Below are 22810 nucleotides of genomic sequence, written 5' to 3'. Positions count from 1 at the left end.
TGCTGTCTCTTTAATTTCAAACTGCCTCTGGAAGCTGCTGAGGATGTGCATTACCGTGTGTCTCCCTCAGCTATCAGTGCAGTATTTGAGTCTTTCCTGTGCCTCTGTTTCTCTTTCTATGGTAGTAAGAAAATTCATTGGTGCTTGAAAAACACTCTCTTTTAACTCTTTGTTGTTGTCTGCGTAACAGGGCTTCCAGCTCTCTGATTGGCTGTCCACCTGTCAATCATGTGCTCCACTGGAGAAAAAAAAAAAAAAGACTGCGTCGGGTTTGTGATTTGACACAAACCGAGTCGTGATCATCCGGTTGAGCCGTGGGTGGTTAGTTAGCCTCCCCTGTTTACCTTCTTTTTCTTTGGCGGACCTGCCAGCTTGTTGAGCGGCTGTGTGGACGACTGGTAACCTGCCGTTTTTGTGGTAACGCCTGTTGGTTTTTGGAAGGGGACGAGCTGTGTCTGTGAGAGAGAAACGCGGCACGGTTAGTGGGGGATATCCCCTCGCCTGTTTGGCTGAACGTCGTTTTTCCTGGCTAAGCTAGCATAAGCAGCAGCAGCGTAAACGGGTGGGGGTGGATTTCTACACTTCGGCCCTTGGAAAGCAAATATAAATAACCCACTGAGGAGTAACGTTATGCTGGGGAACAATGACCAGCGAAGGGGACAGATCTAAGGAAGAAGGGCTTCTCGAGTGGAGCGGACATGTCAGTGGATGAGCAGCGGTGAAGAGTGGTTCGGCTAAGCGGAGCTAGTCGGTTAGCTAAACGGATCGAGGAAGTTGACTAGCCACTTTTGCTAACTGGGCTAAAAACGTCTGAGTTAGTAATATAGATTAAGATTTAAGTGGTGTCAACTTTTTTAAAGCTGGAGATTTAGAAAGTCACGAACTATTTGCGGATTTTAATCCCCAACAACAAGAAAAGGTAGCGCATTGGTTTAACAGTTAGCTAGAAAGTCGAAGCTTGTTATAAACAAAGGCTGCCAAGCTTCACCTGTCCACAGCGACCTTACACATCCACGGGTCGTCGACCCCATTGTTTGACAGACAGCGCTGCCATTTTTTAAACTACTATTAAACCGTGAATTTAAGTCTCGGGGATGGATTTAAAGACCGCGGTGTTTAACGCAGCCAGAGATGGTAAGCTCCGGCTGCTTCAGAAGCTGCTGGAGAACAAAGATGGGCACGAGGTGACCAAGTTAATGGGCGAGAAGACAAACGGGGCCACCCCGCTCCTGATGGCTGCCCGGTACGGCCACTTGGACCTGGTGGAGTATCTGCTGGAGTGCTGCAGTGCTCCTGTCGAGGTCGGTGGATCGGTGAACTTTGACGGGGAGACTATCGAGGGGGCGCCCCCTCTCTGGGCTGCCTCGGCAGCGGGACATCTGAAGGTAGTCCAGTCCCTGCTGGGTCACGGAGCTTCTGTCAACAGCACAACGCTGACCAACTCAACGCCCCTGAGGGCGGCCTGCTTTGACGGCCACCTGGATATTGTGAAATACCTGGTGGAGCACAATGCTGACCTGGAAGTAGCCAACAGACACGGCCATACTTGTCTCATGATTTCATGCTACAAGGGGCACAAGGAGATAGCGCAGTACCTGCTGGAGAAAGGGGCAGATGTCAACAGGAAAAGCATCAAAGGTGAGTCTGTAAAAAGCTTTCCACAGTAAAATGTTGACTACATGGATGATAAGCCCTATTTTCTTTTTCCTTTTTTTTTTTTTTGAGCCGATAGCAGATAGTTTGAGAAAATCGAGCAACAAATGGGCAAAATGCACGTGACACGCATGCATCCAAATATAGGGTTTGTTATCGGATGACAAAATTAACTAATTTGCAATTGCTTTTTTTCCTGTATGAAATGACTCAACAGCAAATCATGAACTTCTGGTTTCACAGTGGAAAGTTGCAAGCTAGCTACGTCAGCCTGGATGCGTGCGTGTGTGTCAGGGTGTGTCTGGAAGCTCATACTTTGGATGGTGTTTTCTAAATACAGGAACAATAAGAATTTGTCTTTAAGATCATTGTCTTTTATACGTGTGGTTAAAAATAAAAGCACTTAACTGCTCAGGATGTTCATTATTTTCTCTTTCTATGGAAACGGCTGCTTTGGTAGGCTTGAATTCACGGTTTTACAGTGAATTACAACCACAGACCTTTGGATACCTACCTAGATTGGCACATTAAAGTCCCTACTTTTAGCTCTTGTGTGATCAGAACTATATAGTTGAAGCTTATACTTAATTTCCTGTGACTAGCACTAAACTCAAGAGCAGGGCACAAACCGCCCTCTCTACACTGCTTTTCACAAAACAGCTGTATTGACATAAGAGGGTAAATCTCTATTATTAGATATGACTGGAAACTTTTCAAAAACAATAAAGCTTATGTTTAGGCAGGAAAGTGAGCAAGTTAGAGGAGAAAAACAGTCCTGACAAAATAATCACAGATGACTAGACTGCTTCAGAAGTTGTGCCCTGCTCACTTCCTTCTCAGAAAAGTCATCACTTTTCAGTTCATGAAAGACTTTCAGTAAATAACCTGTTTGGTGAGGTGTCATCTTGAATCGATTAATGCAGACAAACAAATCTTAAATCATTTCTTGAAGTTTTTCCCCAGTTTTTCCAATCAGTGTTATTTATCCAAACCACATTAAAACACTGATTATATAATCAAAAGTCAGTTTAAACCATTTTTTAGTATAAACATGGCTTTCTTGTTGTTTACCCAGTTTTGCTTGTACATATTTAACTGAGGGGGGGAAACTGTAGCGCTGCTGCTGCTGCTGCAGTTTTCTGTCCAGAATTGTTATGTTTGCAGAAACCAAAGAATATAACTGCTGGTTGATCCCAAACTAACCCTGTTTGGTCTCATCTGACTGAGTGTGGAGTAGCCTCAGAGAGCAGAAAGAAAAACAAACGCACTGTTAACCAGAAGAAAAAAAAGGGGGGTGAGCTTGAAGTGTTTATAATTCCCAGTCATGGCATGTGTTGAATTTCCTCAAAGGGATTTACTTATCTTTATGGGACTCAAAGTTCAGTAAGCACGTGTGTGTGTCTGTAGATCCCTTCCTCTTTGGGGAAAACTGAACCTGATTTTTCAGGACTGAGTGACCTACTTTTAACATGCCAGACTTGAGTAAATGTAGCAGTGGTGGAAATGGTCCTGCTTCTGCTCCATGAGTGATCTTGAATGTTATTTTTTTGTACTTTCAAATTGTGGGTTTGTTTTATTTATTTTTTTCCTTGGCTACAATACCACTGTGTGACTCTTGCACGGTTTCACTGACAATGTGACATACCTTCCAACGAAGGCAAACAAGTCAAGACTGAAAACACTGCTGGTGGAACTTCATTTTTCACTGTAATTGTTTGTAATAGGTTCTCCCTTTTTTCTTTTTCTTTTTAACAATAGCTTAGCTCACCTGACAAAGTGCAATTTCTCCCTTTTTATCTGAGGAATGTGGCGTTGGAAGTTTGTGGTCATCCCTAAATATTCTTACAATTCATGATGGAAGTTATCTGCCCTTGACTCACCTTTACGTCCTGCAGTCCAAAGAACCAGTGGAGTTTCTCAGACTTTTCTGTTGTACAAATGTCTGGCCCTGTGTTTTCCTTAATGGTGAACCACATAGGTTAGCATATCAGACCACCGTGGTCTGATATGCTAATTTAAGCGCGCTTCAGACATTTTCACTCTAAGTTTGCAATCGTAAGAAACTGTTATCAAAACAGCTTCTCTGAAATTCAGCACCACAATAACACCAAGGTACTCGAAGCTTGGTGACTAATTGTCTTCTTCTTATTGACTCTTAATAGTTGTATTTAGTCTCAGTAGTGAATGGAGTTAAACAGAAGTGTGATTGGGAGTACTTCCTTGTTTTGAGTTTGGTAAATTCCTGGGAAACCCCCAAGGTGGAGAGATGTCTTATTTTTGTTGCTAAACTGGATTAAACTAGATCTCTGGTATCCCTGGAATGGAACATTATCAATTAAAAGGAAACTAAATTAAATGGATTAAACTTTTAAGGAATGCATTTTGTGCTCTTCCTAGTTAGACATTCATATTTGTCTTTGTCTTTTGAACTTCTTATTTGTTTTTTTGTTAGTTTCTTATTGTGTTGCATGGTTTTTTTTGGTTTGTTTGTTGTTGTTGTTTTTCTTTGTCCGTGTTGTGCTGAAAAATACTTCATGTGATGTGTGTCTGTTTGCTCAAATCCTTTGTAGAAGTTGATTCTCTTTTTCTGTTCTGAAACTGATGAAACCGCTAAAAAAAAGTGAATATGACTCATCTTATGGAATAAATAAATGTAAAGTGGTAGCATCCATAAGAACTTTAGCATCAGTCATTGAGCCTTTTAAATGTTTTTTGTTTTTTTTAATTACCAGCTTATGATAACATGGAGAGAGAAATTCCTTAAGTCTATATCAAGGTAATAGGATGGATGTAGTCATGGATTTGCAAACTGAATTCCTGCTAGTCTTCTGTGAGCTAATCTAGGTCTTATGTTTAACTCACTGCACAACATGCGTCTTCTTTGTTCACAGGCAACACGGCGCTTCACGACTGTGCGGAGTCAGGCAGCCTGGAGATCATGCGGATGTTACTGCAGTATGGCGCAACCATGGAGCAGGATGGCTACGGCATGACACCCTTACTTTCTGCCAGTGTTACAGGCCATACTAATATTGTAGACTACCTGACTACGCATCAGCAGGTCAGGCTTCCTGTCGCCTACAGTTAAAGTTTGTTTGTGTAGAGTTGTGTGAGGATCACATAAATCACATATTTTGTCTCTGCAGACGAGGCACACAGAGCGCATTGATGCCCTGGAGCTCTTGGGAGCTACGTTTGTAGACAAAAAAAGAGATCTGCTTGGAGCTTTAAAATACTGGAAAAGAGCCATGGATCTGAGGTACATGGACAGTAACAACATCATCCAGAAGCCGGAACCCAAGCAGCTGATCATGGCATACGATTATGCTAGAGAGGTGAGTGCATTTACCCAGCACCACCTTAAAGTGGGCTTGCAATGTGTTTAAAGCTCTTGAAATAGGTTTTCTTTTCACATGATGTCACATTTTGATATCAAGATGGAAAAAGTAAATGTTTTCATTTTTCTGGGGAAAACCTTTAATGTTACACTCTGGTCTTTAGTATTGGAGATGTAGCCTAAAACTTTGTTAATTAGCTATATAGATTAAATCCAAGACCCATATATCGATATGCGTCTTGGTGCTGAAGTCACAAGTCACTCTGCTACTTTTTAAATCTGCTTTCTAGGTAACAAACGCAGAAGAGCTGGATGGACTTATTTCTGACCCAGATGAGATGCGCATGCAGGCTCTGCTCATCCGAGAGCGAATCCTCGGTCCACAACACCCAGACACTTCCTACTACATCCGTTACCGTGGTGCCGTCTATGCTGACTCTGGAAACTTCGAACGCTGCATAAATCTGTGGAAGTACGCGCTGGACATGCAACAAAGCAACCTGGACCCCCTCAGTCCCATGACTTCCTCCAGCCTGCTGTCATTCGCTGAGCTCTTCTCCTTCATGCTGCAGGACAGGGCCAAGGGGCTCTTGGGGACATCGGTGTCGTTTGAGGACTTGATGGGGATACTGTCCAAGAGTGTGATGGAGATTGAACGAGCCATTAAACAAAGTGGACCAATGCCTCCTGACCCTGCTCAGCTCAGCAAGGCCCTCTCAATTATTCTCCACCTCATTTGTCTTTTAGAGAAGGTGCCATGTACTGCAGAGCAGGACCATTTCAAGAAGGAGACAATCTATAGGTGTGTTCCTATTGAAAATCTCCTCAGTGTTGTTTATAAAGGTCACACATGTCTCTGTGTACACAATATGGCAGTTGGAAGGGGTCTAAAAGTTTCCTGTGACAGTGATTTTTGTTAATGTTCCTTTCAGTCACATATACAACTTTTTTTTTCTTTTTTTTTTTAGCAAACAGGCAGGATGTTAATTGACCTTTGCCACAGGCTTTTTGCAATTCTGTCAGTAATGTTGATTTAAAAAAAAACATTAGTTTAATCAAACTTATTGTTCATATTCATAATTCTTTGCCTTTCATTCTGACACTGTTGCATCTCTAGATTCCTGAAGCTCCACCCATGTGGTAAGAATGGCTTCAGCCCGCTGCACTTGGCAGTCGACCGCAACACTACCTGCGTGGGCCGTTATCCCGTCTGCAAGTTCCCTTCCCTCACGGTTGCTTCAATCCTACTTGAGTGTGGGGCAGATGTCAACAGTCGAGATGACGATGACAACAGGTCTGTTTTTAAATATCGCGCTTCTGTTTCACCCACACTCTCCAGCTTTTAGTTTTCACCTAGATTTGTTCAGGGGGAAAATGGCAGAAAGTGGATAAGAAGACATGTGTGCTTGTATGTTGTACAGGATAATCCTCTTACAGATCTATTATCTTTGTATCCACCAGCCCCCTCCACATAGCGGCATCCAACGGTCACCCTGACATCATGAACCTGCTCATTTCCTGCGGGACTCACTTCGACAGCACCAACGCCTTCCAGCAAACGGCCTGCGACCTCCTGGATGAGAAGGAGCTGGCCAGGAATGTCATCCAGCCCATTAACCACACCACTCTGCAGTGCCTAGCCGCCAGGGCTATCATCAAGCACGGCCTCGACTACCGGGGAAACATCCCAGAGAAACTGGAGGCCTTCGTCTTGCTCCACAGATAATGATTGTGAAGGAGTGGAGAAGAATGGATGGGTGCACGGGGAAAAGTGTGAAAAGGAGCAACATAATCTCAACGCCTCACCCACAGGGTGCTTGAAAAACAGAGACAATTATGTGGGTTAGGTTTGCAAATTCAAACTACATGGAGAGTATGGACTTGTTGGAAGAATTAAGTGCACACAAAAAGTCCTCAACTAACCAGGATGGACTTAAAATGATTTGGATTAACTGGCCCAATTTTTTGGGGATGCATCAGGAGTGGATTGCAACATTGACACAAACAGCTGCATCTCTGGATGAACTGAGCAAAGGGGTTTATGTATTTTTGCTTGAGGTTTTTTTTTGTTTTGTTTTTTTTTTGCATATTCCTCGATTTCTATTTATTAAATGAAACTTGAGAGATTTTTCTCCATGCTGGCTGCAACCCAGTCTCAACATTGCCTGCTCACGTCTTCTCAGTCTCAAGGCATTTCTACATATACTGGGAGTTCAGGTTGTTATTATTATTTTTTTAAAATATTTTTGGTTTGCCAACAGTCATGGTCCCTTCCTCAGTCATTAGAATTTTTTTTTTTTTTTTTTTTTTTTTTTTTTTTCTTTTGTACTTTTACAAATACACCTAGTTTTTGGTCATGCAAATCTGGACATCTGCCAAGTGCTGTGGATTCGAGACTCATTTGTCGTTCCCACTTAAGTGTACAACAAAGCTTTACAAGAAGGGTTTAATGCGTGCAAACACCATAAGTGCTTTATTCTTTCTATGCACAGGCTAGGCTGTTGGAAAGAGAGACTGTTGTATTCTGTGCCGGCACTTGTCTGTGCAATATCTCTCATGAGTTTTTGTGTTTACCTCATTGCTGCCGTTTTCTTCAGTATCCACCTACTTCACTCAAAAAGGAGGGGGAGAGGGGTGCAAAAAAACATTGTACTGATTGTTGTAAGACGAGTGAATGAATTTGAGCAACTGTTTTGTTTGTTTTTTTTGCGTGAGTGCGTGTGTGAAAGAAATGCGAGTGCCCCCCCACGGTGCGTTCCTTGTAAGCAGAGTGGGTTTTTTGCTTTTGTTTTTTGTTTGACTTTACACAAATTGTTGACAACGGGAATTTTGGTGAAGTGGCGCTCATGGAGATTCCACAATGCACGTGACTGCCAGTAGAAACCACAGCGGCCAAACTAACAGTTCACAACCGCTGGCGAGTGCAGGCTCGTACACAGAAGTGACCTCTTTAACATTCATACATGGCCGACCTTTAAATACTGTCGTTCTTTAATAATTTTTATCCCGCCCAAAAAAACGTTTGGTAAACATTGTCCCACTGTTCACGTGCAGCAACATATCAACCAACCAATCACTGCAGAAGACCTTTCATGACAACACCTACACTCCAAACTAGAGCAGAGCAAGGGTAGATCTGTTTGTCTTATACAGCTGTCATCCAGCTGTGTGAGGAGTTGAAGACACGAGTGAGAGGATGCCTCTACATACAGAATAGGAAAGCTTTGTGAATTATCTCATTTGCACATTAGCTTTAGATGTGTGGGTTGGAAATTTTAAAAAAGGGCTTTTCATAATTCTTAGGATTTCATATTACAGTTTAAAAAGAAAAAAAGCAGACATAGCAAATGTATTGAGGACACCCAGGGCAACTTGATGTGAATCTGCACTTTACTACAGCGGAGTTTAAGATTTGATATGGCATTAATTGAGTTCATGTCTTAATAACCAGTTTGACAATAAACCCATGTTGCACTTGTCGTCTTGTCCAAATGTCTTTATTTCCTGGTTTTTCTCTCTTTGTTTTAATAGCTATACACCAGTCAGCCACAACATTAAAACCAGCTGCCTAACACAGTGTGAGACCCCTATTGTGACTTACTGGGTCAGGCACAAGGGACCTCTGGGGGTGTCATGTGGTTTCTGGATTAGGAAAGCTGGAGAAAATCCTTTCAGGATGAGACTTGTCTCCCATAAATGCCTGACTGGATTGGGAGTTGAGCAGTTTGGTGGCCGGATTGATGCACCTGGCTCTGTTTAGATTCTTTGCGCTGTGGCATTGACACATTGACAGCAGCCTCTCCCAGGAGGACAATGCGTGTTGTGCTTGACCTCCAACAATGTTTAGGTGGGTTTTATGTGTCTTAAGTGAACTCTGCATTCTAATAAGGCAATGTTACTTGACTTGTCTGTGGTTTTAATGTTGTGGCTAATGGTGGAAGGATGGAATGGAAAAAGGCAACAGCTGATTGAGTCAGTGTTCCCACTGCTTTTGCTCTATAGTCACTGAGCAGATCTTTGAGTTGGGTGAAGCAAAGAGGACCCCTGAGATGTGAAACTGCAGACGGGGGTTGCTCATGTTGTTCGTGAGTTGCTTCCAAGAAATGCCCCCAAGTAAAAACAAGTTAATTTATGACTTGCTTGTTCAATACTTTGTGCATGAAGCAATTAAAAACAGCAGCTGACTGGTGTGCAGAGAACCTTGGAGTTTTTATTCTTCTCTAGACTACAGTCATTAGGACCCAGTAACAAGTATTGTCTCTGTATCCAACACCTGATGTGCTGCCTTGTATATTAACTCTGTGAGGCTCAAAGCATCAAAAACACATCAGCGAGGCCCTTGATGCTCCACAAGAATCAACAAGAAAAATCTAATGAATTATTTAAAGACCCAAGATGATATGATTGGTGTTCAGCCATGCTGTGTTATGGCTCCACTGGTGGCAGTGTCATTTACTTTGCATATTACCCTCCAGGATTACATCAACATTTCACCAGGAGCCAGAGGTTTTCTTATTTTAGAAAAAAAAGGCTTCACACAAATGAACGGATTAACTTCAAGTGTGGTATGATAGCAGTCGACAACATCGAGTGGATGGATCTGGACTAGGGCTGTTCGATATAACGCTATATATCGGATAACATATAAAAACGTCTATCGTTTCCTTTTACGCTATTGTTTGTTTCGTGGTGTCGCAAAATAAACTGTTTACAGTAATATTGTTTCATCGTTTTGATGGTCACTGTAGTGGCTATATTAATTTCTTAAAGTTCTCTCTTTCTCTTATATTTAATATAACCACACTAAGGATGGACAAGCGTTGTGGTTAGCAACAATGACGGTAAAACCATCGGGTGTCTGCTTGTTTATGTTCCACATAAACCTTTCACAATAAAGCTCAAGATCCTGTTGAGACTTTTCAAAATAAACTGAATCACGTGAAAGATTATGCCGAGTATTTATGGATGAGAAGCAAAAAAGAGCCGTCAGATGCTAAAAAATAAACCTTAGATTCAAACGTTAGAACAGGCTTTTCCCCGCAGCACGCCGTGTAATAAATACTCACAAAGAAAACAACGGCCTTTACAACTTATGTCTAAAAATGTATCGTTTCATGCATCTGTTAAAACACTCGACTCCAGGTACACGAAGCCCAGCTGGAAACACTTCATGCGGGTCGAGCTGCCCGATATTCACAAAATTTACAGAAAATGTAAAAATTTTGTGATTTATATCGTTATGGGACGATAGATGTCTTATATCGGGATATGAGATTTTGGTCATATCGCACAGCCCTAATCTGGACCCAGGCTAAATGAACTTCGGTGGTTTTATTTAGAAAATCTGGTGCCTACACTGCAGTCCTGCCAGTTAATTACTGATGTTCTTATACTTTTGGTTTATGGGTGAATTTGGGAGAAACTCAAGGCCTCACTCAGCTAAAAGCATGACTTTAGATTTCTTAAGTGATACGAAATCCACATTCACCACATGCGCTGCCTTGGTTTAATCTCCCGAGTGATCATAGCTACTCCCGTTTCAGTTTAACAAAGTGAAATGGTGAAATGTAAAGAACTGTCATGTAACAGCCAGATGATGCAGCTTCCTCACACACAAACGGACAGATACCTTCACGAATACACATTTATTCCTTGCTTCCTCCGCATGTAGAGCCGGCAGCGTTCATCCCCAAAATGTGAAACCCGTCCTGAATGTTCTGTGATGAGTCACTGCCAGGATCTCCTGTAAAGCAGAGAGTGGGACTTTCTTAATGAGTCACGATCACTGTAGGTGTGTGTGTGCGCCAGGCCGCCGAGGCTGGACTGAGTGCGTCTGGTTAGATATGTATGAATCTCTTTTACGACCTGCAACCATTTTGTGGTCTATAAAAATGGATTTCGCAACCTTCAGGGACTTTTTCAACCAGCCTTCCTTAATAAGTGGTTATAGCATGTAGCCATCTGAAATCATGTCACTCTTGCGTAACAGACCTAGCCACACACAAAAAAAACCTCTTGAAAAGAGAAATGGAGACAAATAAACAGGTAAATCAATTTTCTGAGGAAGTATTTACCGCCATTCTTTCTGAGAAGTGCAATTGAACTTTGCTGTTTTGCATTTTCACAACCACGCCCAGAATTACCTTTCTAAAATTAGCTAAGGTATCATGAGGTGAAAGTGGACACATGTTTTTATTTAGTGTGAGGTGTAACTGTAGCTGGAAAATCTATTTGGTTTTACGCACATCTTCCATTCCAGCCTCAGTTATGCAAAGCTCAGGTAACCTTCTTTTCCTTCTGCAGGAACGCTAACATACCTCATTGATGGTAATTGTGAAATATACGGTTTAGATGTTTCTGGGTCGAAGTGCACGGAACAAGTCGAGGCTTATCACTGTACTGGTGTTTACGTCGCTCAGCCCCACTAGAAGTGGCTCTGTGTCCAACAAGGAAGAGTTTGAAAAGGGTGCAGGGTAAAAAAAGGTGAAAGGCTGATATGAGGATGTTAAGTTTGTACTAAGGCTGTGTGGATAAAAGCCAGAGTTTCTAGAAAAGGAATTGTCAGCTCAGCAGGGAGGGGGTGTACTGAGTCAGAGGAATGCCCATGAAGTCTCACGAATGAAGATGATGAGAATCTACCATGCTGAACTGTCTTTTACTAAAATTCAGGCTCCCTACCAGCTTTCAAAATTGTGTCATTCTTTCTCACTAAACTATAATAAAACGCCTATTCAAAGGATGAAACTGTTCATATCTCTGTTAAAATAGTGACATGCCCTTATTTCCACCAACACCTTCTTATTAACTGCTTAACTTTGAAGTGTTTGCAAATGTATTTTTCTCCATCTCTTGCTTTATGGTGCAGAGTTACACATAGGTACAAAGGAAGGAGGTAAAGAGGAAGACCACAGAGGAGGTTTGTGGATGTATTGAAGGAGTAGATGGAGAGGGTTGGTGTGAGGAGGGTGCTAGGGATAGGGTGAGATGGACGATTTGCTGTGGTGACCCCTTAAGGATCAGCCAAAAAAAAAGGGAAAAGATTTCCTCATTTAATTAAATTCATTGTATTTATATATCCCCAACTCACAACTATTGCCTCAGTGTGCTTTATATCGCAGAACCTACAATATCAAACAAACTAAATAACAAGACAAAAACAGAGAAATCAGATAACCTCCAATTAAAAAGCACGTGGAGATGGTGAGAAGGAAAATCTCCCTTACCCCCCTGTCACAACCATTTGGGGTGAAGGAAAGAAAAGAGAGGAAAAGAATCTCTGTGGGAGAGAATGAAATGAAATGAATGAATATTTTATAATAATTCTGCTTAAAGGAAATAAGTATCATGTAAATAGACTTGGTCCAAGCACAGAGCCCTGTGGAACTCCGTAATTAACCCTAATGTTTGAAGACGACTCCGCATTTACATGAGTAGGTTGGAGTCTGACAGACAGATATGATTCAAATGCTGCACTCTGGTCTACAGAAATGAATCCACTGTCACAGACCATAGGAAGGTTGTTAGCAACACCCACGAGTGCTGTTTCTGTGACACTCTAAATCCTGAGTGAAACTCTCAGAATAAGCCGTTCCTTTGCAGATGATCAGTTAGCTATTTAGTGAGGTTTGCTCAGGAATATGATTTTGAGCTGGTGACATGTTTGAGAAATTCTCTGAAGACTGTTGTTTCTCTAGTTGCGATTACAGCTGTAACAATCAGTGAGCTAATACAAATGAGCTAATACAGAGGAGTTTGAGATTCAAGCCTCATTTTAATTGTGTAACACAAGGCTGCATAATGAAATTGCGATGAAGCCCCTGCATGCCTCCAGAAAACTAAATATGAGTGAATAAACAGACAAGTGATAAAGTAATAAAGCCATTACTTGTGAAGTGTACAGGGTGAGCTCAGTACTTTCAGAGCCTGAGAGGAGAAACTGTCTGGAGTTTAGCGGTTTCAGATACTTCTGTATCACTTGCCAGATGGCAGCAGGGTGAACAGGCTGCAGCTGGGGTGAGAACTGTCTTTTAGTATCCTTTGGGTTCTTCGCAGACATCTCATCTTACTGATATCAGTGACTCTGTGGGAGGCTTTGATCACCTGCTCCATATATTCTGTATCTGAGAGCGATGCTTATGATGCGTCACTTAAACTCCAGACTGATTTTGTTTTGGCAAAGTGTATATACAGGTATGTGTTTCTGCCATATCCAGTATAAAAATGACATTTTTGTATATATTTTTTTCACAATTACGGTGCTTTGACTCTGTTTTGCCACCTTTTTCTATTATGTACAAGCTCAGTACAGCTCAGAAATAGCAGCTAATTGAATTTATTTAAACATTTGCACATTCAATCAGGGCAGGAAAAAGAAAGCGGAAAGTGAAGATTGAACGTGTAACCGTGAGTCCTCACTCACTGTACACAAGGCTTCACATCAAGTCTTATTTTTATGGCTTTTGGCAGTGCTGTCAGCTCGGCCTACTTCTGCCCTGTCTATATTTAGGGCTGAATAATGCCCTGCTGGAAAGCTGTCCTACATTAACCGTGCTCCTCCGTGTCTGAATACCTGCAGGTGAACTCACCACCAGACACCTTTTCTTTCCCCGTGCCTCAGCCTGTCTCTGTGTGCCACTCAACCCATTTCAGCTCGCTTCAGTGCCAAGACAAGCAGGATAATGCTACCATACAAAACCAAGACATGAATATGAATACAAAAATCTGGTCTATTGTCCTTTTTTAACGCTTTACTGTTTTTCTCTAAACTAGAATAATCCTTTAATTGTCCCACAAGGAGAAATTTGGTTGTAACAGCAGCCAGAAAGACATATATACAAACAAACAAACAGTACACAGGACAGAAACATGCACAATTTTTCTTACATATTTATTTACATATGGACAATGGTTACTATAAACAGAGTACTGTACAGTTAATAAATTAAATACAAATAACTACAGATAAGAGGCAAACCAGGTTGAATCGGTTGATTAAATTATTGCAGTTACAGCGCAGATGTAGACATCTATGTTTGTTGGGAGCAGTTCTGATTGTACAGTCTGACAGCTGCAGGGAGGAAGGACCTGCGGAAACGCTCCTTCATGCATCGAGGATGCAGCAGTCTGTCACTGAAGGAGCTCTGCCTGTGTTATTGTGTGTGGCTGTCAGTCTGCCGTCTCTTCGATCCTCTCTGGCTTTCCCCACAGCAGCAGGAGACTCGAAAGCTTTATAAATGGATGAATTCTCCGGTCACGACTCAAAGGAAACCTGATTTTCTAGTCAGATGGTCTGACTTACTGCACAGAAAAAGCATCAATAGAAGCAATGTTCAGGGACAAACTGATTGCTGCTTTTGAAACTAATTTTCTTTGGACTTTGCTCTCATGCAATGACACAATAGGCAATGTTTCCATTTTTTGCTTAGTCATTTAACTTCTCTAATAAAGAAAATATCTCTTTAAGAATAACATTGTCTGGTTCTAGTTTCAAGGATGGATTTCATTGTGTTTCGTGATTGAGAATTGATTGTTTTGGGGTTTTCCTCCCTTGAGATGCTCTGCTTTCACTGCAGCCACATTCACTTAAGCTTGATTGTAGGTTTCTCTCATCCAGTTCTGTCTTCAGTAACTCAGATGCATGCTATGCTGTTCTGAGATCAGGTGATTGAGATGGCTATTGAAGAATATCCAATTTCTTTGCCTTGAGAAACTCCTGAATTGCTCTTGCAGTATGCTTTGGGTCCTTTTCTAGTTGCACAGTGAAGTCTGATCAGTTTTGCAGCAATTGGCTGAACCAGAGAAGAGAGTATATCCCTGTACACTTCACAATTCATCCTGCTACGTCTATCAGCTGTCACATCATCAATAAACACTAGTGACCCGGGTCCACTGGCAGCTATATGTGCCCATACCTTCACCCTGCCTCCAGCATGTTTCCAGCATGTTTTTCATTATTCATCTGACATTTTTTAGGTTAAGCATTTTATCTCTGACTTAAAAATAATAACTGGCAAGCTTAATGTATAAATGATGCAAGTGGTAAGGTGCTGTCCTAAACTCAATGCAACAGGAGCTCCTTTAATCTCCAATAATCTGGACTTTTCCATAACTGCTAGCTGCCAGATGTCAGCATCTCCCCTCTTATATATTTCAAATGAAGCTTTCAGCGTGGATACACGCAGACCTCATTGCATGTTCGTGTTCCTGGCTGTCTTCCTGTGTTTGCTCGCAGCCCCACAGCTTTGGGACAGTAAATCTGTCATCGCCGTCCCTTTTAAACAGAGTTTATATGGAGATTATCCTCTGCATCAATTCACCAGAGGGTCACTCATTGCTTTGCTGTTTACTTTCATGGTCCAACATTGCATCTCTTTGGATGAGAGGAGCACCTGCTGACTGTTAAATGACAATGTGGTGACGGACAAAGGGGTGCTGGGAAAACGTGACAGATTACATAAGAGACTCCTCAGCTAAAATAGATTGGCAGGGTATTAATGTGGGGATCACTGTGGTCTGAATCTGACACTGGTGTGGCCTGGACACAGTCTCCACATCGCCTTTTCTGTTTCTGACTTGCGCACATAGTCGTTGATTGGAGCATGGGGCAATGCTAATTGTGTGTGGGTGACTGTGAGGGATAAATGATCTATTGTGTGTATGTGTGATAGAGTTTTCTGCTCTCCAAGCTCACTGGCACTAAAACTTTCCGCTTTGAGTCAGCTGTCAAAATAACACTCATATAAATAGAGGAGGAATTAGCTGGCATGGCAGTGATTAGCACAACAAATACACTAATGTAACACACATGCGCACAACAGACAGACACACAGGCCGGTCATCTTCTGACAGAGGATCTAACACTCAGATGGGCTCATTAATATACAGTGTTAAATCTTCAGGAATAATATTAAGCAAACATACTTGCACTTACACACACACACCATCCGCAAACACACACACGCACGTGTCCTTCCTGCCAAGTTTTTTAATATTTGTATTTATCTTCACTGATTTTTTGCCTTTATTGGACTTAAGAAATAAATAAATTCATGAATTAATTAAGAAAAAAAATATGTGGAGCAACAAAAATAAGTGGCTTGATTACAAGCATGAATATTGCAGCTCTGCTAAGGTTTATGTTAAAGCCTTTCATGCAGTTCTGCAATCTGTCACATTAATATTAGTTGACATGTCCTGTGAAACAAGAAAAAGGGGAAATGCTACAGTATATTATTGTTTATTCATTTATTTATTTTTGTTTCATGGCTGTGCTTTCAGCTCTTCTGCGTGATCCGGTGACTCAAATTCTAGTGTTTAATAGTCTTTTACTTTGCATTAATAAGTCCACCCATAGAGTCTGAACGCAGCCTTCTAACCAACCAAGTTTGTTTGTGTTTGCTGATAAGTTAACACTGCAGTGTTTTATCCACATAGCTCAAAAAAACTAAAAGTGAAACCTCAGAATATGGATTCTAAAACCTGTGGGTGACGTCATGGTGGTTACATCCACGTTGGCAACCCAACGATCACTTCCTGTTTTATATTGTAATCGCTTGCCACGTATAGTACACTGGTGCGGTTGTTCTGCTTTCTGCTTTGTTATTGCCTTTGAGATTTGAGATTTTTACCTGGTTTCCTGTTTATATGTTGTGTGTTGTGTGTTTGCTGAGTTAATTGTTTGATATTTGATGCCTCATTTATTTATTTATTTATTTAAAAAAGTAGTAGATTTAGAGTAGAACTCCTGCACAATGGTGCACTTAAGGACTGATTTCTAAAAAATGCTTTAACAGGTTGTGTGAATCCCATTTTCTCCTGTTTCTCTTTATCGGGGTCACAGGGACAGGGCGCTTACACCTTTGCCTATCCCATCTACCATAGGGCGAGAGTCGGGATACACCCTGGACAGGTCGGCAATCTGAGACAGGGTTAATGCGGAGAGCCCGGTGTTACCATTCATAGTTACAGTCACACCTATGGGGAATTTAGAGTGACCACTTGAGCTAACCCCACTAATTGCATGTTTTTGGGCTCCGGGAGGAAGCTGGAGTACCCAAACAGAACCCACGCAAAATTTCAAATCACCCTAAATTGGTGTCTTTCTGCATTTGGATGGTCTCTAAAGAGAAAATCTAACTTTTCGGAGGGCATGATCACAGTGATGTTTGAGGAAATTCAAGCCAGGTAATCAATTATTAGCAGGACTATTTAATAGGAGCTAAAAAACCTAAGATTGTGCTGCCCAAACTGTGGCCGCACAAAATTATCAGGGAAATTAATATTGTACAGACTTTGTTTATGAGACGAGACTGCTTCCAGAACAATTGTAAGGGTTCGTGAATAAATACTTCTGCAGGTTGTTCAGAAAGCTGCTGCAGGGCTTCTGACTACCACTGCTAATTCAGTTCTTCTGACTCTCCGTTAACCTCAAAGTCTTTTTAGGTGGCTTTGACTTTTAGAGCTCTGCACAGACAAGCTCTGGTACACATCAGTAAACTTTTACATACATTAGCAGCAGGCCCCAGAGGTCATGTGATCAGTACCTGCTGACTGTGCATCAATCAAAACGGAGAACTGAAGTAGGCAGAGCTCTGTCCCACTCAGTCTGAGATCTGCTTTTTAAATTTTTTTCCAAATTTGCTTTTGGAAAGTTGGGGGAAAGTTTTGACTGTATGGCTTCAGTGCTTCTCATCTGTCAGACTGTAAATGTACTGTTGAAATAGTGGATGCTCAGTCCTCAGTGTGCTCTGAAAGCTTTACTTCAGATATTTTTCTATCTTTGTGTCTGTCCCTTGTGATTTCAATGCTCATATCAGGCACTCAGCTCTGAAGATACTCTTGGACGGATCTGCTTCATCGCTCTTCTACTCATGCTCTGTAGCTAATTTGGCTTGCCCGGTGCAGCTGATACTGGTAGCTGTCCAGGCACGAACATGCACAAGAGTGGGCATCCTGAAACTCAAGTATTGTTCAAAGTAAACGATTGCTGGCAGCACTGACGCTGAAAGAGCCAGGAGTCATTTTACACAGAGATTAATCAGGCATTTGAAACTTCGGTCTCCAGAGACCAGAGGCTGCTCATTTATAGCGTGTGAAGCTCAGAATGATTTGATATAGAGAACTGTAAACTGACTTCATCCCCCTTATCACTGTCTCTGGCTTCATGATATTTCTTTTCACTACAATTGTGCTGGATCCTGCTGCATAGGTTTTAAAAGACTAATCTGCTGAACTGTATACACTGATCAGACATGACATTATGACGACTGGCGGGTGAAGTGAATAATGCAGATTGTCTCTTCATCGTGGCACATATTAGTAGGTGGGATATATTAGGGAACAAGTGAACATTTCGTCTTCAAGGTTGATGTGTTAGAAGCTCTTGTGGGCTGTCCCCTGTCTGCATTGGTCAGTATCTATCAAAAGTGGTCCAAAGAAGGAACAGTGGTGAACCAGTCACAGCGTCATGGGCAGCCAAGAGTGGCCTGTGTGGTGTGCTTCAACAGACGAGCTACTTTAGCTCAAGTTGCTGAAAACGTTTGTGCTGCTTCTCAGGGTGCCCGTGCTGACCTCTCTCCCCTACTGAACGTGCCAAAAATGGGCACATGAGCATCCAAACTGGACCATGGAGCAATAGAAGGAGGCGGCTTGGTCTGATTAATCATGTTGTCTTTTACATCACGTGCATGTGCGTTGCTTATCTGGAGAACACCTGACACCAGTATGCACTACAGGAAGAAGGCAGTCTGATTCTTGGGTCATGTCATTCATGGGGGTGTTACTTTGACACATACCACCTACCTAAGCATTGCTGCAGACCATGCACACCCTTGGAAATGGTATTCGCTGATGGCTGTGGCCTCTTTCAGCAGGATAATGTTCAGTGCCGAAAAGAAAAAAATGGTTCAGGAATAGTTTGAGGAGCACACCAACAAGTTTAAGGTGTTGACTTGGCCTCCAAATTCCCAGATCTTACTCCAATCGAGCATCTGTGGGATGTGCTGGACAAACAAGTCCGATCCATGTAGATAGATAGATAGATAGATGAAACTTTATTAATCCCTCGGGTGGGTTCCTCCGGGAAATTCAGTTTCCAGTAGCAAAGCACCGAAAGAAGTTGCACGTTACAGATACATTAGGGGAATGAGAGTAAGGATATAAGCATAAATACACCATATATACACATATACACATATATAGATACAGAATAAACAATATGGATAAATAGGATTGCTATTTATGTGACAAAGTTCCTCACCAGGCTCCTGTACTCCTCTTCCTGGTCATCCGAGATACACCCCATGATGGCTGTGTCATCTGCAAACTTCTGAATGTGGCATAATTCAGAGTTATAGCAGAAGTCAGAGGTGTACAGGGTGAAGAGAAGTGGGGACAGCACAGTTCCCTGTGGTGCTCCTGTGCTGCTGACCACAGCGTCCGACGTGATGTCCTTCAGCCTGACGAACTGTGGCCTGTCGGTGAGGTAGTCGGAGATGTAGGTCCCACATCTCAACTTAAACAGAGTTAAATGATCTGTTGCTAACTTCTTGATGCCAGATACCACAGAACACCTTCAGGGGACTAATAGAGTCGGGTCAGCAAAAGGTGGAACAGCACAATATTGTTGTTTCACCAATTAAACCTATTTTCTTTATAAATGTTGTGATGCAAGTTGTTGAGCTTTCATTTATCAGTCACGCACATTAAACTGTTATTGCCACTTACTGTAGAGAACTGCAGTTTTACAGGCTAGATAAGAGGAAAGTGAGTTAAATTAGCAAACACAAACACCGATATCAGCGTCTGCACTCCCTGCCTTATCATTATGAATCATCAGAAAGTGGCAGTCATGTTCCGCTACAGCAGATGCTCACATTTATTTTTATTTTTTTAATTCTATCTGCCTCACAGAAAGCACGTCGAGCTGAAAGCGTTTCTCTGGTTTCGGATGTTTATTACAGTCAGAATATTTTCCTCTTCTATTGCTCTAATGAAAAGCATTCAGGTTACATTACAGAAAAGCGTTTTCCCGAGATAAGAAATGCTTCCATTTCCATTCAGTGCTTCCATTAAAATGCAGCTTGTACAACAACAGTTCCTCCTGATCAGTGAAATTGTTTGGCGGCGCCCACATTTGTTGCCAATGCCAAACCATCTGCCACAAAGCAGCACTGACTCATCAGAGCCGCCTGCGCTCTCTTTTGAGAATCCATAATTTCCACAAGGTACCTCCTTTTCTGTCTCGTAACAATGTACTGCACCTTGCCCGGTGTTTCTCTGCGGCTCTGCGGCGCTGAAACGAACTCAGACCTGAGTATGTGGGTGCAGAAGTGCTGCAGATAAAAGAGCAGTCGTGGCTCAGAAGCTCAGCTGTGAGGCAACTGTGCAAGTAATACATAACTCTGGAGGTTGGTGGGGGGGCATCCAGATTTCACGAGCAAGCACCAGGAGAAGGAGTGCTAGATGGAGACTAGACTAGATGAAGAACATGGGCTTTGGGAAAGGTTTCGCTCGAGGATCAATGTGAGTCAGTGTCAGGCAGAAGAAGAGGGAGAGGCAAAGGTAGGCATTTATGACAGGATGGGTGCGGCCCTGTTCCTGAACCTCACAGTTATTTCCAATCACACACGTCAAACCTATCCCACTCATTCAGCTTTATGCCTCATTGTCTGGTTCACTTGTTGGACTGTTCTGTCATGCGTCTGTTGCTCAGGCTTACACTGATTTGCACGTGTGAAAAAGTGTGCACACACACACTCACACACACACACATACACACACTCACACACACATATATTGTCTCTTTCGCTTTCTCTCTCTCGCTCACTCCCGACCTCGGCACCTATCAGTAGCTGATAATCTAACCAAAACGTGGCGGCAGCATTCGCTCTGATCCTGAGTTGCTGGGCACAGGCGGCGACAGATCCAGTGTCTGGAGGATAAATTTGATGCTCCAGCCTGCTGGTGTCCATTACTCACGATCTCACTGGTGCAGCCGACACCTTACCCCGAGCTTTCACGGCTTCTCTTTTCTGTCTGTGTCCACTGCCTTTATCTGTGAATTTTCTTTGGTAGTTCTACTTCTGGTTTCAAGCTTACATCATATCTCTGTTACTTCTTCGACAATTTTGTTATGACGTTACATCTCAAATAAGGGAGTGTCTGAGAACAATCCACAATTATGAAGGGTGGTGTGTGAAATTACAGCATTGTTTTGTTTGCTCATTTTTGTTCTCCTCTCTCAGGCTATGAAACTCTGAGGGAAACCCACAGGTGTGGTAAAGGGAGGGGAGAAATCAAAAAATAATGTGGTCACATACCAGAATTAGAGCAGAAACCCCAGTTTGCCCTGAAATAGCCCATCAGTGTGCTTCATGATGCATACATTTTCTTTATTGAATCATCTGTATCTGTGTCTGAACTTAAAGCCTCTCATAAATCTTTCAGGTATGGGTTTCCAGAGGCCTTTCCAGATAAGCACCAGTAGTTCAAAGGAGTAGAGATGTGAAGAGGCTGGGTTTATATTCAGAATGAAAAGATAAGTCTTCTTATTTCCTACTGACAGCCATTTTTAAGCAGTAAAAAGCTGTGATAGTGGCGCAGTCTGACTCACGTCACATTCTCTGAGCAAAATGTTCAAGGCTTTAATCGATCACTGTTAAACTCAATAAAGAAATCACCTGACTGAACACTTTTTGCAGACTTCATATACTCTTTTTCAACTACTCTGAACACATATGATGCACAATTGTAACCGCAGATGGCAGAAGCTAAACTCAACCACAGGCTGGGTGTTGTTGCTTGCAGAAGTACTAAAGATTTTTCTGGCTTGTATCTAATGATGAAAGTGATGAAAGCATTATAAACAGTACGAGCTCAGACTGCACAGTGTGGTGTGCACTGAAACCAAGATGTGGATCTGGTGAGTCTTCGAGGCAGAGTGGGAAGACTGTGTGTGTGTGTGTGTGTGTGTGTGTGTGTGTGTGTGTGTGTGAGCTAGTGGATGAGGAGGATGAGAAGAGCAAGACAAGAAGCAGTTGTTCAACTCAGTCTCCACAGACTCTCTGTGGTTTTGCTAATAGGGAAATTCAGAGGAAAATTATTTGAGTGATGGCTCCTGCAGCAAATCTATTTTTATACCTTGTTGTTACTATAAGCCTGTGTCCACAAGGAAGAAAGTGAAACTCACCATGCAAAGGCTGGTCAAAGAAAACCAAATCTAAGTGTCTGTTTTAAAGGGATTCTGGCTGACTGCTGAGACTCACCAATCAGCCCGTAGATCACTAAACAATCTGATTAAGCGAGCTTCTGTTCAAAGTATCCATGACCCAGAAGAGAAGGACAAAACAAGCTGAATGAAAGAAATGTGATCATTGTGCATGAGTTTGTGGAAATAGTTTCCCCAAACAAAAAGCTGTCTGTTTGCAGCGTTACAACTTGCCTGATCAGTTGGAGGTTTTGCATTCACACTTTTGACAAAAAGCTAGAAGGTTTTAAGAGAGGTGTCTTAGTAGTTGTGTTAAACTGTAATAAAACTCTCGGAGTAGGGTGACACCAGCAGCCACAGACTTTAGAGCAGACAGACTGCTCATTAAACCACACACACACACACACACACACACACACACACACACACACACACACACACACACACACACACACACACACACACGTTTGTATTTATGTCCTTGTGGGGACATCTCATTGACATAATGCTTTCCCTAGCTGCTTACCCTAACCCCAACCATCAAAAATGAATGCCTAACCCTGACCCCTACCCTAAACCTAACCATAACCTAATTGTAACCCTGACACCAAAAC

General features: G+C 42.2%; 1 protein-coding gene across 1 annotated transcript; it reads left to right on the top strand.

Moving 5' to 3' along the window:
- The first annotated feature begins 208 nt into the window (after positions 1-208).
- Positions 209-7309, top strand: fem1c (fem-1 homolog c). Its single transcript, XM_005722024.2, has 6 exons — positions 209-1638; positions 4545-4714; positions 4800-4988; positions 5281-5792; positions 6108-6284; positions 6452-7309. The coding sequence occupies exons 1-6, from the start codon at positions 1095-1097 to the stop codon at positions 6714-6716; spliced, it is 1857 nt and encodes a 618-aa protein (XP_005722081.1). The 5' UTR covers positions 209-1094; the 3' UTR covers positions 6717-7309.
- Positions 7310-22810: the final 15501 nt, after the last annotated feature.

Source organism: Pundamilia nyererei, unplaced genomic scaffold, assembly GCF_000239375.1.
Source record: "Pundamilia nyererei isolate P.nyererei 1_Seehausen unplaced genomic scaffold, PunNye1.0 scaffold00006, whole genome shotgun sequence".
NCBI lineage: Eukaryota > Metazoa > Chordata > Actinopteri > Cichliformes > Cichlidae > Pundamilia > Pundamilia nyererei.
Note: the sequence above shows the minus strand (reverse complement) of the source record. Positions and strands in the feature narration are given on the sequence as shown.

Excerpts from the sequence above, each read along its gene's own strand:
- fem1c (XM_005722024.2), top strand. The coding sequence starts at position 1,095 with ATGGATTTAAAGACCGCGGTGTTTAACGCAGCCAGAGATGGTAAGCTC. Across the intron at positions 1,639-4,544 it reads CAACAGGAAAAGCATCAAAG|GCAACACGGCGCTTCACGAC; the intron begins GTGAGTCTGTAA and ends CTTTGTTCACAG. Across the intron at positions 4,715-4,799 it reads ACCTGACTACGCATCAGCAG|ACGAGGCACACAGAGCGCAT; the intron begins GTCAGGCTTCCT and ends TTGTCTCTGCAG.